Source organism: Lactuca virosa, chromosome 2, assembly GCF_052849685.1.
Source record: "Lactuca virosa cultivar CGN04683 chromosome 2, Lactuca_virosa_CGN04683_v6, whole genome shotgun sequence".
Lineage (NCBI taxonomy): Eukaryota > Viridiplantae > Streptophyta > Magnoliopsida > Asterales > Asteraceae > Lactuca > Lactuca virosa.
The window spans coordinates 275,343,534-275,361,322 of NC_136427.1; the positions used below are offsets into that span (position 1 = coordinate 275,343,534).

Sequence of the window (17,789 nt, forward strand, 5' to 3'; positions counted from 1 at the left end):
GCGCAGGCTGTGACTGCGTCGGGGCCTGCCTCTGCTCCCGTAACTGTAACTCGATCTCCAGCTCACGCCGCCTGACGACCTCCTGTAAATCCAGCAAAGTGTCACATCGCTGGGTAGGTACAAACTGTCGGATGTCAGTCTTGAGCATGCTCAGATAACGTGTCATCTGATCCTGCTCGGAAGCAAACTCTGGGCAAAACATCGCCCTCTCCGTGAACATACGGGTGATCTAAGTCACAGTCTCACCCTCCTGCCTCAACTCCAAAAATTCCTGAGCTAGACGCTCCCGCTCGACCCGTGGAATATAGCGAGCACGGAACATATCCCTGAACTGCTCCCAAGTAACAGCAACTCTTTGATCATCCAAATAAGACCCAGTCATCAGTCTCCACCAGTACTTTGCCCCAGACCTCAGCAGGTTTAGGGCATATCTGACCTTCTGGTCAGTAGGACATGAGCACGTGAAGAAACAACCCTCCACGTCAGAAAGCCACCTCATGGCTCTGATCGGATCCTGAGTACCATCAAATGTCGGGGGCTTCGTGTTATCGAAGTCTCGGTACTGAAAAGCTCTGCCAGCCCCTCCCCCTCCCCCTGCCGCTGTTACAGCCGTTGTAGCTGTTGCGGTAGCCGTCTCAGCTAGGTCTGCATATCTGTCGTCAAAATACTTCATCATGGCGGTCTTAATAGACCCTAACATCTCCGGAATCTGACCCCGGACAATCCCGACCACCTCCTCGCGGATGATCTCCCTGACACGATCCTCTGTCACTGCTGGCCCACCCTGGCCGATAACCTCGGGCTCTGTCGGAGCACCCTGGTCACCCTGCCATGATCCCGATCCGGATCCGGTCACAAAACGCCTCGTAACCACCATACTGAAAATACACCAGGAAGATATCAGATAATCCGCATAAACAATAGGGAACCAACTCCCAACTAAACCCTAGGGATTGTGACTTCCTTGCTACGCGTATGGGTCCTGTGCTTTCAGTAGTACGGACCCATACTACCTTCCACACCTACCCATATTTGTCTCAAGTATCATCACAACGCCCTAACAACACACATATGCATGGCATGCGCTCAGTCCTCACTCCTAGAGGAAGGCTAAATATCTCATAACTGGTCTACTGACCTCGCACAAGTCAATCATCCATGAAACTTCCACCAACCCTGCAACACTAGTGTATGCTAGTCATACGTAACGCTGGGCCCTATAGACTTTCGAATACCTGATCCTACCCTAAGCCCTTCACCAGACAAGAACAGGAAATAAGGCCAAACCAAACATTCTCAGGCTATAAGATCTTAATTATGTACGGCCGTGATGCATACACTAAGTAACTACAGTAATGATGTCAATCTCATATAAGGAAAACCGTAGGCTATCAGGCATCATATAATCAGGCAATTATATCATGCAATTCCTGAAGATCCCTAGCCTATCACTAGCATGTTGTTCTAACATATCACAATATCAGATAACTTGTATGGTATTTTGGGGTCTACTTACTGGCTCCGACTGATCGTACACTCTACATCCTCTTTTTCTTATTTTGAAAACCATCTAAAAATCATTTGAAAACATTTTCCTTAGTTTGAGACTGGATTCACACGAGTGTTCCTCCAATTCACTCAAACCAAGGATCTGATACCAACTTGTAACATCCATAAAAATCAAGCCAAATTTAAACTTTTAAAACATTTAAAAAGCCAATAGTTATTACAAATTTGTTTTCAAAATAGTTCCATACCAGAGTATCCCAGAAACATAGTAATAAAATGTGAGGAGCTGTACGATCACGCCTTTGCCTTCCCGCGATCATCTGAGGTACCTAAAACCAAAACTGAATCTGTAAGCCCGAAGCTTAGTGAGTTCCCCCAATATACCGATACATAGCAAACAATACATAATAACAACATGTAATGGGTCCACAGCTCTACATACTGGATTACCCTTCCTGGACCCACAGTGTGAGTCTGGCTTGCCTTCCGGGCCCACAACTCACATCTGGCTTGCCTCCGAGCTCACAACATAAGTCTGGTTTGCTTTCGAGCCCACAGATTATGATTGGCTTGCCCCCTGAAGTCCTACGACTGAAACATAACTGACTTGTCCTCAGTATGAGTCTGGCATACCACTTGGTCCTCAGCTCATATCTAGTATGCTAATGACTCCTCAGTATGAGTCTGGTATGCCTTCCTGGCCCTCAGCTCATATTTGGCATACTCCAGGGTTTGTTGGTCGCTGCACGAGATAGTGCAACCTCAACCCTACCCACACAACATGTCTACATATACAACTAATTGCACATACGGATAATCAAACAGTAACACAGGTAGTCCTACAGATCTACCTAACTGGCATAGCAAACTAGCATGCATAATTAACTCATACTCAACACGTAATCAACTACTGGGATATCAAATCCAATGGGCCGGCCTTGGTGCCTTAGACCCCTTAGTATATTGAGGATAACTCACCTCGCAATGTCGCTATGAACTGAAGAATCAAACTTCGAATCGTTGGCTCACCAAAAATCCCGAACTTCTGGAGCTTCTAGGGCACCAAACAACTTCAGATCTACAAGCTTGATCTCCTTCTCCAACACCTTGATGCAACACCTTCTTCTTCTGCTACTCAAAATACACTTTATAAGCTCACACACTCAAGGAAATGATTAGGGTTTGGGGAAAACGGCTCTAAACAGTGGAGGCTGAGGTAAGGGAGGGTTATGAGCTCATAAGGTTGTTTATATAGCACCCAAACCCTAAATATTAGGGTTTCCACCTGACGTGAGTACGCCCAGCGTACACAAGTGTACGCCCAGCGTACACAAGCGTACGCCCAGCATACTAGGGCGCACCTAGTACGCTCAGCGTACGCTTATGTACGCTTAGCGTACTCTCTTGATCCCAAAGTTGCAACTTTAGCCCTTAGACTTCTCATGGGTCGACTCTTCTAACCCCAGGAACTAAAATGACAAAATAATAATAGAAGAGAGGATTCGGAAATACCTGTAAAATCTCGGGATGTTACAGTATAGGTGACAACAATTGACTATTCTAGGTAGTCCGGTGGAACATTAGCAGGTTCATCACCTGTAGGTCTTAATGATCATACTTTTCAGGGAAAAAAAGTTGTTCATTTGGGTACTCTATCCCCCTCAGGGTTGCCTTATTGACACATATTACTACAGAATCCCCAAAGTAGTATTGTCTACTCATAGAGATCCTTAGGGTAGGTCTTTTGAGTTTAGCGTGTTAGGGTTAGAGAGTAAGAATAATGGGAATTAGTAATCGAGATTGATTTTTTAATGTGAAAATTAAATGATTACAATATTGTGGATTGAAAACCGTATGTGCTTACTAGGCTCCCAAACTTGACCCATTCAGTCTTTTTGTATCATAGGTAGTGGTATGAAGGCACAACCCAGTGAGAGATTCAAGGAGTATATGTCATTAGTGCAATAAGTTATTGTAAGGCCTGTAATGATTACATTTATGCTTATGTTTTATATCAGTTATGACATCTCAAGTTTTAATAATCAATGAAAACATTTTCTTCGGAAATACTTTTTACGGGACCAATTCCACATTTATAAAGATCACTCTGATTTAAAATAAGCATAAATAAAAAGGTCTTTTCGGACAATGAAAATTGGAGATGTCGTAAAAACTATTACAGACTCTTCTTTTATTTCACTTGGCATCCTAATTAGTTTCCAGCAGCCTTAATTCTGCTACCTGTGATTCATATAAATTGTGTGCGCAAGGTTTAAGAAAACATGGTGAGATACATAGGGTTTTCAAGTCCATAATAATTTAATGATATTAAATATATTAACAATCCTGCAAAACAAACATTTCCAAACAATATAAATAAATAAATCCAATGTAAATATTTATAATTTACCCATACATACATAGTCCAATTGATTCTTACACATCCTAGTTCAACGATTATCTGGAAGAATCACTTTACATGATAAATCGTTTGAGTAACTGTTTGACTACACAACTAGGGGAGTCATTGGCCAATGTAAGTCATTTAAAGGCAACCAATGTTCAAAGTATTTGATAAATTTGGTATTTTATCTACGTCTACGTGTTATAAGTCCACACTAGCAACGTAATTCACAAGACCGTCTATACCTGCCAGTTTTCCGAATCAGACACACCATTTCTGGCTGTCTAAAAGGAGGAGAACTATTACGCTCCACTTTAATCTCACACATTACCCAACTATGAGTCTATTCAGTTATTTAACTTACTTCAAACTAAAACATCCTTTATAAGCCTTAATTTATAATTAAACAATACTATAATAAAAGAAATCGACATTAAATAAAGTTCCCTGATCATACAATACTATTATAATTCAAGTATTTAAATCGGCACAAAAAATACATATAGTAAACGGTTAATATATAATTAATCCTTTGAGCGATAAACACTTTTATTATAATTATGCTCTTCAAAGTAACTACACGCTCGTTTGGTTAAAGGTGAATTACTTTTAGTTAAGTCTGCGCTCCGAAATACACTTCGGCCTTTTCTTTTAAAAGGACCTATATATAAATATTACTACGTGCAATCATCGTTTATATTATTCGCGATCATAATTATAGTTTCTCAGATTTATCAATAATTCCAAACGAATACTGACTTATAACTGATAAGAAACAACCAGGTAAGATCGTATCAGAGGTATGATCCGTTTGACATATAAAGATATACTGTTTGGAAAATCCACTTTAAAAACCTCACAAATCTGGCCTAGACATTATTCTCGTAAATAGATCAATCAGTATAACGACTAGTAGTACTGATAAATCTTATTTATAAGTTAATAATAGTGATTACAAACATAAATATAAGTTATACTTAAAGTATGGTAAACATTACTCAACTTACAAGTTGTTTAGCAAAAAACCAAAAACCGTGTGAGTAGAACTTCGAAACCGAAAGCTCTATTTCTCCGGGTCTATGGCGCTCTAGAGTTTCACCACTAACACCTAAGAACTACTAAAATCGGATCTCGAGGGTTCAAGAAAGTTTAACTGGGAGTGTTTTGGATGGTTTTGGTGCACAAATGAACAAGAAAATGAGGGTATTTATAGGGAATTCAAAGAGGCACGCCGTGCTATTCCACATGTCGTCATATGGTTTCAAGGCGTGGGGAGGAAGGGTGGTATCATATTGTGCCATGTGTCAGCCATCCGCGGTGCCACGTGGTGTGATCTGGGTCGTCCAAATTTTTTTTAAATCACAACTTTCGAATACAGACTCCATTTTCGATGGTTTTTATATCCACAATTTTGTATCGATGAGTACTACAATTTTCATTTTGACTTCATCGGCTAATTCATATTTTATTTTTCACTTTATGGTTAGAGAGGACTTACACTATAAATGATGTTGTGAAACTCATAACTTCTTCATACGAGCTCCCTTTTCGACGTTCTTTTTATCCATACTTTTGTATCGAAGAGCACTACAACTTTCATTTAAATTGTTTTGTCCAATGAGCAATCGATTTTCGATTTGATTTTTATGACGCATATCGTGTCGAAATCGAAACTTCGAAAAATCATAATTTTCTCATATGAAGTCAGATTTGGGCGTTTTTTATATCGATAATTTCATATTGACGAATACTATTACTTTCGTTTAGCCAATTCATCCTAAATATTTATTTTTAATAATTATTTTTAGCTTTTTCGTTACGTTTTAACCGTATTTTATACAAAATATACCGTTATAATATTTGTCCATATAATCATAAATACACTATTATATACAAATAACACTTCATAAACACACAACATGTAATAATATTTCTTATTTATAATAAAATTTTATATTAATTCGTTAACGTACATGAGGATGATTTGTCTAACGAAAAATACAGACGTTACACTCAACTATCTTCTAAAATCATATTTTCTTTTTCATTTTCAACCCTATCCATCACACCGACCATTTTTTTCTTTTCATCCTTCTTTCTCCTGCATCATTGCTAAAGATCCATGGCTACCCCCGACTACTTCAGAAAAGACATATACATCACAAATATTAAGCCTCGATTCCTTTCATTCTTGACTTAGAGCACCTTAATTACGATGCGTGTCGCGAATTGTTTGAAACCCTTTTCAATGGGTTCGGCGTTTCCGGTCATCTTGATGAACCCAATGACAAATTGAGGTTTATATATATATATATATATATATATATATATATATATATATATATATATATATAGGGAAGGGTTATATATAAATGAATAATTATGGCAACACATATTTGAACCAATGAAAACATGACAACACATCATTTTAGGGTAATTACATAAATAATTTCCATAATACATTACTTGTGAATAAAGAAATGCACACGTGTCATTTAATTATTGGTTGCAACATATGTTGTCTTAGTTATTTGTTATCCATAGAACATATATATATATATATATATATATATATATATATATATATATATATATATATATATATATATATATATATATCATGCACAAACAAAAAAAAAATACTTCTACTATATATAAAAACTATAACACGACACATGCTTTAGACTTTTAGATGACATGTTTTTATCATTTTTTGTATTGTGTATATTAGGTTTTTAAGACAAACTTTTTAAGCACTACGAGTCAAAATTATATATATATATATATATATATATATATATATATATATATATATATATATATATATATATATATATATATATATATATATATATATCATGCACAAACATAAAAAATACTTCTACTATATATAAAAACTATAACACCACACATGCCTTAGACTTTTAGATGACATGTTTTTATCATTTTTTGTATTGTGTATATTAGGTTTTTAAGACAAACTTTTTAAGCACTACGAGTCAAAATTATAATTAACTTAATTATTGTTAATTTGAAAGAACTATATCTCAATCTTCACATTTGATTTTCGTTAATTTTAATTTTTATATAATAATAGGCTCACTATTATTATATAAAAAAATTGTTACCAATAACTTTAAGATGATTTTTGCTAAATCATTAGGTTATTATATCTGAAAATTTGTGATTAAAGATAGTTTTCGAAGATAAAATTCCACGTAAACAATTACCCTAAAATTCGTTAATAGGTCAATTGGTTGATAAAATTTCGACTTTTTGGGAATAAAAAAGGGAAAAGAAAGAGGAGTCCAACTCTATACTCTATCAGATCAAAACTCTCCCAAAGGTAAAATAGCAAACAAGATCTCCGTCATCGACTTCTCCTCATTACCATCTTCCCTTTGGTTGATAAATCATTACACCAATCTTCCCTTTTTTAGGTATCTTCTCGCACCTTCTTTCTCTATGTTTTCCCCAAATCTTTCACCCTTCTTTGTTTTTCTGCTTTGTGGATCAACATTGCTTGCTGTCTCTGTTCATGATCTTAAGTTCTGAATATTAGTAATATTGCTTGATCTGGGTTTTAATCTACGATAAACGTATCTTACCCTGATTTCTTGGTAGTTCATTTCAATTTAGTGCGATAACAGTTGAATATTAGAACATACAGATTGTTAATTAACGATCTCTGTGCAATTTTCTTGTAAAATTATCCTTTATAGTTCGATTTGTGTGGCTAATATGTCTAACTCCTATCGGTTTAACCATATTTTGGATCGGGTTTGATGATACTACTTTTAAACGATAGAATATAATTTGGTTACTTAAATTTGTCAAGCGAGCTTGTTCATCAATGATTCCGTAGAACTTATAAGTAATTGGATCATGGGTTTAATCAATTAAAAAGAACTCATCAATTATGTAAGTTTTCTTCTAGCTAACAGGATTTGTGATGATTTATCTGGTGGTGTTCTTTGATGATGGGTTGAATATGTTTGATTGGTTTTAACCCGATTTTGATGGGTTGAATATCTGCAACAAATTGATTAAAGTTAGGGATAGTTTTGTAATTTTACATTAATCTAATGTCGCACTTTCTTGGTGTGTAGAGATTATTAGCAAATATGGATGGTGGGAACAGGGGCCAAAATGGAATCCAACTACTGTTAACAGCAGAGCAAGAAGCTCAACAAATCGTGAATGCTGCCCGAAATGGTCTGTATTTTCTGGTTTCTTTTCACCATTTTCCTTGATTGAGATCTTTGTTGTCAACTACTAGTTTGACTTCAAAATTCAAAAGTCAAAATAAAGCTTTGATTCTAGAACAAACACCATGAGATCTAATTTTTGATCTGTTTTCAGCAAAGTTGGCTAGACTAAAACAAGCCAAAGAAGAGGCTGAGAGGGAGGTGACTGAATTTCGTGCTCAAATGGAAGCTGATTATCAAAGAAAACTCACTGAGGTAAGCGACACTTAAAATCCCAAAACAAGCATTCATTTAACACCAAAAACAACCATTTTTTTTTAACTCATGGGAAACAAACAGTCAAGTGGAGACTCGGGTGCAAATGTGAAACGTCTGGAGAAGGAAACAGATGAAAAGATTCAACACCTCAAAACAGAAGCCGATAGGATTTCACTTGATGTTGTTGAGATGCTTCTGAAGCATATCACCTCCGTAAAATACTAATGAAGTTTGCAGTTGCAGTATGTGTTCTTGAACAAAAATTCAATCTTTTTTGCTTGTGTAACATTATTTGTTTTCATTATGGACTGAGATTTTACATCTACAACTTGTATTTGAAACTATGCTATGGTTGCATACTTTTTATACACTATGATTCCACCAGATTGATAGATCAATAAACATTTGTTCCATTATGAATCCACAAGCAAATAGTCCAATCGCAAGTATGACTGGTCTTGTTCTTGATATTCCTTTATCATCATCATCATCATCATCATCATGCATAGCCCATGCCATAGCTGGTGGAAGTACTCCATACAACATTGTCATGCAGTAGCCTCCCTGTTTGGATAACATCAATTAAAAAGATAAGAGTTTACAGTTTACACACAGAAAAACACCTTCAGAACACACACACATAAGCTTACGGCAATGTCTGTAGCAGAAGAGAACACGTCTGGAACAGTAGTAGACACAAAAAGAGATGGAGCAACAACCATAGCTGTGGCTGTGAAACCGGTTCTATTGTTTTTCCACCACTTTCCCACCATCCCACTTAACTCGGTTCTTGATTTCTGCAAGAGAAATCAAGATTTTAGCTTTAAAATCCGGACTTTTTTTTGGGAATAGAGTTGAGTTTGCCTGTGATGATGATGAAGAACCCCAAGTCAAATTATTGACTATTTGCTCTTTGAAGAACTGAGAGAAGCTTAGGAGGGTTCCTATTATTGATGTCCCAACTGCTAGAAGTGAAAATGCCTCTACCATGACCTCAACTCCATCCCATTTTTGCCTGAATTTACAATTTTGAGATCATATAAACGAATTTAGTCAAGTGTGTGTGTATGTGTGAGAGAGAGAGAGAGACCTCATGAGCAACTCAACTGGGTCGATGAGGGGCTCAGTTTGACTCGAGAGACCAAGAGCTATCGCGTTCCAAACCAAGAGTCCTACCAAAGGTACAATACTACCAAGAATAACTGAAGTCCTTATGCGTTCAATATCACCATCCAAATAAGCACAAAGAACTGAAAATAGTCAAAACACCCATCAAGATTTCATCATAATACACGAGATTACATGGTCAAAGACATGGAGAGTTGACAGGAGTTAGTAAGTTACTAGGATAAGTTGAAACATCCATGAAAATTTGAAGTAAAAGCATGTAGAGTTGATTTGAGGTAAACCAAAAAAAATAGTCAAAAGTCAAAACAGCCAAGAAAAGTTGATCATTACCAGGAGCTAAATCATGATAAACCAAAGAAAATATCATGACAGGAATAGTTGATGGAACTTTTGTCCAATCACCATTGCCTTCAAATCCCGACCACCCTCCAAACAAGATCGCTAGAACCTCAATTGCTACTAACAACCCTACATTGTATTTGTAGCACATCATATATAGATACTTAGATACACAAGCAGTGAGTGAGAATAATAAGAATACCTATCATTGAGACTGTCAGGACTTGATTCACTTGATCTGTTGTTCGTGTTCCTCCAATGGAAATGAGAATTGCAAAGAGCATGGTGAAGAAAACCCCGGAAACTGATTCCGGAATCCTGACCAGATGGAAAAGAATTTCACCGGATTTTGAAGCATAAGCAATCATGGATGTGTACCCCAAGAACACATAGGTCAAAGTGGCGATGGTTCCACCCAATTCACCTAATGTCTCTTGAGCCATGGTTCTAATGGAGATCACTTCCAACTCATTCTCATTCTTCACTATGTTCTTCTTCTTTTTAAGAAGTCCCACATTGATTTCGACTAGTAACAATGCTTCAATCAACAGGAATCCCCAACACAAACTCAAAGATATTGAACTTGGAATCAACCCCTGTATTTTAGAGTATTTCAAAGTATTGAAAACTAATGAAGTAAGGTTTAAGATCTGGTTTCAAAACTGTGTTGTATGTAAAAGGGTCACCGGAAAGCATCTGCATCCGGGATCTCGTTAATGCAATTATGGAAGTCTCTTACCGCAGGAGAAGTTTTCTGTGGTAGAGCAAGGATCCCCGACCCGATACTTGTACCAATTATTAGAGCTACTGCACCGGCAACAGAACCCTTTTTCCTGCCGGAAACTGTAATCGGAAGACTGGGACTGGGATCATCCCCTTTACTCTGTTTCTTTGAAATTCTTTTGAATTGTGAATCCTCTCCTTGCAGTTGGCATGTCGTATATGCGTAATAGTAACTGCTGATCGAGAAAACAAGAACCAGAAATTAAGGAAAAAAAAACATTGTTTCGCACACATCACAGAGTGAGGATTCCAACATACGTATTGGATCTGTAGGAGCAGAATGGTGTTGAATTACGTGTTTGATGAAATCGTGAAGTCCATGATGGATTTGTTTTAGGGTTTTTATGGAGGTTGGGTTTGATCTGATGCAAATAGGAAGATGAAGGAATATACTGAATCTTCATAACACAATCAGTGGAAGGGAGGATAGAAGACGGAGATGCAGCTTTTGCCAAATATCTGGGAGGGAATCTATGAATGTAGTATAATTTTGAGAAAACTACAAATTTGGTCCTTGTGTTTGTCATTTTGTTGGGGTTTGAGTCCATAAAGCTCAAATTTTGCATATAATGCCCTTATGACAATTATTCATTGTGAATTTTAGGGTTGACAATTCTCGACACAACCCGCGACACGACACGAAATAAATGGGTTTGGGTTGAGTTTTTTAACCCGCCAACCCGCTAACCCGTTTATTACACGGGTCATATATGGGTTTCTCAAAAAATAAACGGGTTGACCCGCCAACCCGTTTATATTTTTAATAAAAAAAATTGTTTTATTTTTAAATGCATTTATGTATCAAGTAATAAGTATTAATATTTAATAAGTATTATATAATATATACCATTGATTCATAGACCATTTGATTGTTTTGACATTTTGACTCGTGTGGATGGCCTAAGGTCATAAGTCGTAACCTGTAAGGAAAAGTCTGTAACCATTTTAACCATTTGCCCTAAATAATCAAATCACATATGAGTATATCTCCCTCTTCGGCTATTCCAGACTTCCAGTCTCCCGATCTCCCACAGTCCCACTCTCCCCTCTGTTACTATGTGATTGAAATCAGGTATCGAAATCAAATCGTGTATCGAAATCACAAACGACGTTGACGCGTAAAGGTTGAAGCGGTGAAGCCCTGAACGTGAGTCGCCAATACAATCTTCTGGTATGTTCCAAACCCGCCAACCTGTATAAATAAATGGGTTGGCGGGTCATATATGGGTTTATGTTCCAAACCCGCCAACCCATGACCCGCCAACCTGTGACCTGTATATTTAAATGGGTCGTGTTTGGGTTGGCATATTTTGACCCGCCAACCCGACAGCCCGCGACACGCCAACCCGAACACGACACGATTGCCAGGCCTAGTGAATTTGATCTCTCTTCAAAGTTCAAACTGAAATATCTCACTTTCCATTTTGGTTTGTTTTTTACACGTTTTCCTATTTATTTTAAAGTGTAATAATTTTAATAAAAAGAAGATTGGGCCCACACTTAACCCTACCTATCCCAACCCATATTATCCTTTTTCTCATTCTTACAAAGTTGTTGGAGATTAACACACAAATAAGATTTAGAATACCTATTTACTGATCACACACATATTTGAAAGTGACATGGGAAAAGTTAGTACCAGTGATGGACTATTCAAACGTCACTCTATATCGTAGCCGTGTTGGAACGCTTCAATAACTCACATTCACTCGACCGAATATCTTATATGCAGTTCAACATATATGCTTCCACATATATGCACCTCGTGAATTCCATCTGGTAGCTTTAAAGTGTGCACCATGTTATGTTGAAGGTTCTCTTTCATATTGTCTTATAATTTATAATATTTTTTCCACGTGTTTACCACGTATATTGACATCGATTGGGTTGGTTGTCCCGACACATGTCGAGCCCGAATACCATGGTGTTGGAGATATACCGACCGACACAATAAGTTAGTTACACAATTAATAAATACATTAGTCTGTTGGGTTACACACTTGACTATTGAAAAGCAATAATAAATAAATAATGGGGTTGATTAGTTATTTATTAATTAATAATGTAATAACTAGAAACTACGGATAAAGACTTTTATGCATTAATGGGTAGAAGTTTGAATTATGGCATTCTTGCTAGGGGTGTGCACCAAACCGCATAAACCGCAAAAACCGCCCACACCGCACCAAACCGCACCACATAATGCGGTTTTTGACGTTTGTGGTGCGGTTTGTAATTTTTATAAACCGCACTATGCGGTGCGGTTTGTGGTTTACATTTACAAATTCGAGGTTCGCACCGCACCGCACCGCAATGTTATATATATATATATATATATATATATATATATATATATATATATATATATATATATATATATATTGCATTGAAACTCAGACAAATCGAACCAAATTACGTATATATAATTATATATTATCGATCCAAATTACATATATATTTCTAACTGCTTTGTATAATTTGTTAAGGGTTGTAATATAGTTGATGACCTGTAGAACGATAACTAATTATGCAATGTAATCCAAACCATATATGTACTCTAATATTCAACAACGGCTATTAAATATTTAATATATATATATATATATATATATATATATATATATATATATATATATATATATATATATATATATTCTATTTGCAATGGTATCAAACCGCACCTAAACCGCCCGCACCATATCAAACCGCACCGCACCGCACAACGCGGTTTACAACCTTTGCGGTGCGGTTTGTGGTTTCCAAATATTTCAAACCGCACATGCGGTGCGGTTTGCGGTTTTGACTCTAAACCGCACCAAACCGCACCGCGCACACCCTAATTCGTGCCATAAATCAGTAAAGTTGGACGTTCAGAAAGACTCCTAGGGTTTGTTATTTATTTAAGGCATGTAAGACCAAAAGAGACAACTAATGAAATCATAATTTGATCATCTTCTCCATCCTCCCTCTGCCGGCTCAAGAACCTTTCCACAAGGGTTTGGTCAAATTTTGCTTGGAGCACAAAAATAAAATCTTACTTGTTTGAAACCAATGGGTGCGACTACGATAAATGAGCTCTATTTTGAGTTCTCTGGTTTCTTGTTGACTTCAAGTTGAGTTAATTGTCTATCTTTCTTGTATTATTATAAACTTTATTGCATAAAGTTGAATAAACATAGATCCATAACTATTTTATGATGTTTTGTTTAATTTGCCCTCGTAGTTTATGTCTTCTTCTAATTTTGTAATAAGCATCAATAACCCAACACAAGGTGTTGCTAATGTGGTTTTAGAAACATGTTTGATTAAGAACCTTTTTTCTTTTGAGCTTTCGTTGCCTTTTACTAAGACTACCCTCGTTTATTATGATAATATAAGTGTCGTTTATCCTGGATTTTTAGAAATAGTTTCTTCTTTTAGGTGGTTGATGCTTAGGGCATACATTAGTTAGTGAGGTATAAGATACATGTTGGTAAAAGACTCTAAGAATGAAATAACAAAGAATATGTAAAAAAATGAGCTTATTTTGAAATTTTTTTTTTGTCTAAAACATAATATAAAAAAAATGTATAGTCTTCTATGGGATAAAGCCAATAGAATTATCTATTGGTAACCGACTCCAAGAATAAAATAACAAAAATTAGTAGAATACATGATAAAGAAAATACAAAGTTGTTTTTAAATGAAAAATAAAATAACAAAAAACTTGAATTTACTTTTAGGAAAAAAAAACAAATTTAATTGTAGAATACATGAAATAAAATACAAAGTCTTTTATGAAACAAACCCTAAATATAATCATTTAAAAACAACTCAAATCAAATACTAATAATTAAATAAATTCGTGTGATTTTTTTTCTAATAAATTTGTCTGAATATGTTTGTATACTAATGCGCACGTTTGAAAGGTGGTCCGGTCTTCCAATAATTGCCAATAAAATCAAGAAGTGTTGGGGCTACACTTGTATAGTTGTAAGTAGTCCTTTTTGTTTTAGTAACTTGCTTAATGATCCATGGAAAAGTCCAACGATAATAGTTTGAATGTAGCATAGTTCCATGTTATTTATATGTCATGGGAAGCTCAAAGAATTCAAAAGCCTTATTTAGTTTTGGATCTTATATTATTGTTTTGTTCTAAATATCTTGTATTATCAAACTAGATGTGAGATATGTACTACACGAGTTGATTAAAAAAAATTATATATAAAAATACAAATATTAAATATTTTTTTAAAGAAAATGTTAAATGTCAATGTGTAGACATTAAATATTTTTTAAAGTAAAATTTTAAAATATATACAAACAAAATGATGAATAAATAAATAATTCAATTTATATTAATAAAACAAAGCACCGAGAAATAATTATATTTTGGTAATATAACCTTTTTTTTTAGTTTTATCAATGAAAAACAACAAAGTTTGATTATTTTTCCTATATAGACCATTTTGTCTAAAATGACAATGAACTTTGAAAGAAAATGTCAATTTTGAATTATATACATTGAAGGAAACATATTAAAACTTGAAAATATAAGGAAACAAATTAATGACATATAAAAAATATAAGGAAACAAATTAGAATAGTTAATTAAAAATATAAAAAATTACCACAAAATGACAAGTGAAAATTTACTTCTAAGAATTAACCACAAAATTACATGTGTCAAAATACATGAGAATGTGACAAGTGACATAAATGGTTTTTATTTATTAGAGTAGATAGAGATAGATAAAAAAACATGTCATTTAAAAGACTAATAAATGGCAATTTTAAAGACCACGGTGAAGAGGGATTACATCCCTCAGAGATCGGTCTGGAAGCCCAACATACCGGAAGAGTATCCGGAGGTTGAATATGGTAATGATACAACAACAGAGAATGTCAGTTTTTTCCAAAAACATGTCGTTAAAGGACAAAGGTAAACCCTATGCATACTGTCCCTAAAGTATTGGACACGACATAGTGACCCAAAACAAACGACCTCATCCCATTACCCCCGATGATAGATTGCCTAAGAGTAGCTTTTATATATGTGGTGGACCATAAACAACCTATATCCTCTTGTCATCCACCGAAAACTATAAATATCCATCCTCATGTCATGCATAATGTACACATCAATATATCCTACTTCATAGTCTCTCTTATATCTGTCTTACTAAAGCCCTAACTAACTTAGGTATCAAGGCGTATTCCTTATTCCTTAGAACTCCCCGTATGGATGGTCATTCTTTTAAGGTGAAGCTCGAGTTATATCCTCGTTAGGTTCAAGATAAAGAATTCCATCGTCGGCGATACCGAACGAGCATCGTCCCCGGGTATCTACAGTATCAACAGAATAGTAAACTCATTTAATAAGTTAATAGAGGGAGCAGAGGTATGAAGAGAGGAATTAGAAGGTTTATAGGTACCTAGTGGTAGGAGGAGGTGAAAGAGCTGAATCAGAGTCGGATGGCGAGGCGGAAGCGGAAGGCTCATCGGGCGTCATGACTAGGGATGAGAATTTGGCCTGAAAATCCGAACCGAACTGAAACCCGAACTGAATTAGGCCCGACTAAGCAATTGGATACGGGTTTCGGGTATCTATATTATGCTTATTCGGTTTTCGGGTTATTCGGTTAGGGTTATCCAAATAAGAGCTTATTCGGTTCTAAATACCCGACCCGAATAATCATTCCTCCTCCCCTTTCTCTGATCGATAGAAATCAAAATCACGATTCATACTTTTGTTCTCGTCGTTCATAACACAAAAAAAACATATGCTCGTTCTCGTCGTTTCAAAATTGACCAATCTTATTATCTATTTCCAAACTCAAAATCACTTCTGTCGATCAATCCTTGAAACATCCCAAAAATCATGACCAAAATTTTCATTTTTAATTACTAAATAAAACCATAGTTATCCAAAACCATCACATAAAAACATAAGTAATAGTATCTCATATCAAAACATCTATCAAAATATCAGAGTAAATATCCCAGGCTATAAACATAATGGTGTGTGCACTGCAGTCATCCCGAGCTCTTCTCCTTGCTACCGGAAGTACCTGAAACCAAAACTGGAAACTATAAGCACGAAGCTTAACGAGTCTCTCCAACTACCACATACCATACACATATCACATAAACATATCTTGGGCCCCGCCCCTGCTACGTCGAGTCAAGCTCGGCATCGGCTTTCCCGGCATCGAACCCTATTCGGCATCGGGCCCCGCCCGACATCGAGCCTCGCCCGACATCAAGCCTCGCCCGACATCGAGCACATCTCGGAATACATATGAGCATAATCAATAATACATATAGACCTAAGCATATAACATAAACACTTAACCATTCCTCGGGCCCCGCCCGGCATCGGACCATAATCCGGTAACATACAAACATTCCTCGGGACCGCCCCGACATCGGACCGAAGTCCGGAAACCTACAACACAAACACATGCAAGAATTACAAAGACATAAAGCATACATGCATTCCTCGCGACCGCCCCGACATCGAATCGAAATCCGGAAAAGCATATAAACCTACATCGGGGCCCACCCGACATCGAACCGTAGTCCGGAACTACTACTAACTAAATGAGCCAGTCTTGGTGCTTTTGACCCGTTCCTACTGGAGGAAACTTTTACAAGTATTTTTACAAATAGATTTTTCATAGATTTATAAAATTGAATCAATCTCCGCGGATTCGACCCCTTTACCACTATACACTTTTTTAGTGTAAAAGATTTAGGGTTATTAATTTTGTTGGCCTCGACAACCACTAAATTTTGGCGCCATTGCAAAAGATCTGAATATACCCAGGAATCCTCATCCCACAGGATTCCTAGACTTTCCAAGCCTCTCCCCGATTCGAGTATAGATCCTGTGCTTTCAGTAATACGAGCCCAATATTACCTTCCACACCTATCCGTACTTTCCTCAAGAATCCCCCTGAATCCTCTAAGTCACCTTCTCAAATCCATACACCCAATACTCGCTTCCCAGCACAACAACCCACTGAAGCAATCCCTAGGTTGTCCTAGGTTCCCGACCTCACCCTGCCATCAGCTGCTGAAGAAGTCCCCATAATGCTAGTCACCCACCTCATGAATACAATCACATGCAATAAATCTTACATAATCCTTCGAGTAACAGACTCATCCCTATAACGGTT

General features: G+C 36.4%; 2 protein-coding genes across 4 annotated transcripts; one reads left to right on the forward strand and one right to left on the reverse strand.

The window, feature by feature from the left end:
* Positions 1-7,194: 7,194 nt before the first annotated feature.
* Positions 7,195-8,763, forward strand: LOC145161140 (V-type proton ATPase subunit G 1-like). The gene is made up of 4 exons (XM_079080593.1): positions 7,195-7,353; positions 8,023-8,128; positions 8,276-8,376; positions 8,461-8,763. The coding sequence occupies exons 2-4, from the start codon at positions 8,038-8,040 to the stop codon at positions 8,602-8,604; spliced, it is 336 nt and encodes a 111-aa protein (XP_078936719.1). The 5' UTR covers positions 7,195-7,353; positions 8,023-8,037; the 3' UTR covers positions 8,605-8,763.
* Positions 8,743-11,068, reverse strand: LOC145161139 (uncharacterized). 3 transcript variants are annotated; one of them, XM_079080591.1, is made up of 8 exons: positions 10,888-11,068; positions 10,586-10,802; positions 10,049-10,442; positions 9,838-9,975; positions 9,470-9,629; positions 9,244-9,394; positions 9,030-9,176; positions 8,743-8,943 (listed from the first exon to the last, which is right to left on the reverse strand). In XM_079080591.1, the coding sequence occupies exons 1-8, from the start codon at positions 11,031-11,033 to the stop codon at positions 8,743-8,745; spliced, it is 1,554 nt and encodes a 517-aa protein (XP_078936717.1). In that variant the 5' UTR covers positions 11,034-11,068. The 3 variants fall into 3 exon arrangements, with proteins under 3 accessions (XP_078936717.1, XP_078936718.1, XP_078936716.1); XM_079080592.1 differs by having other exon boundaries at positions 9,838-9,966; positions 10,586-10,805; XM_079080590.1 differs by having other exon boundaries at positions 10,586-10,805.
* Between the last annotated feature and the right edge of the window lie 6,721 nt (positions 11,069-17,789).

Bases quoted from the DNA above. Each gene is read 5' to 3' on its own strand.
- LOC145161140 (XM_079080593.1), top strand. From the start codon at position 8,038: ATGGATGGTGGGAACAGGGGCCAAAATGGAATCCAACTACTGTTAACA. The intron at 8,129-8,275 runs GTCTGTATTTTC...ATCTGTTTTCAG, and splicing joins CGTGAATGCTGCCCGAAATG to CAAAGTTGGCTAGACTAAAA. The intron at 8,377-8,460 runs GTAAGCGACACT...GGAAACAAACAG, and splicing joins ATCAAAGAAAACTCACTGAG to TCAAGTGGAGACTCGGGTGC.
- LOC145161139 (XM_079080590.1), bottom strand. From the start codon at position 11,033: ATGAAGATTCAGTATATTCCTTCATCTTCCTATTTGCATCAGATCAAA. The intron at 10,806-10,887 runs GTATGTTGGAAT...TTTCTCGATCAG, and splicing joins TGCTCCTACAGATCCAATAC to CAGTTACTATTACGCATATA. The intron at 9,177-9,243 runs GCAAACTCAACT...TTTCTCTTGCAG, and splicing joins GTTCTTCATCATCATCACAG to AAATCAAGAACCGAGTTAAG.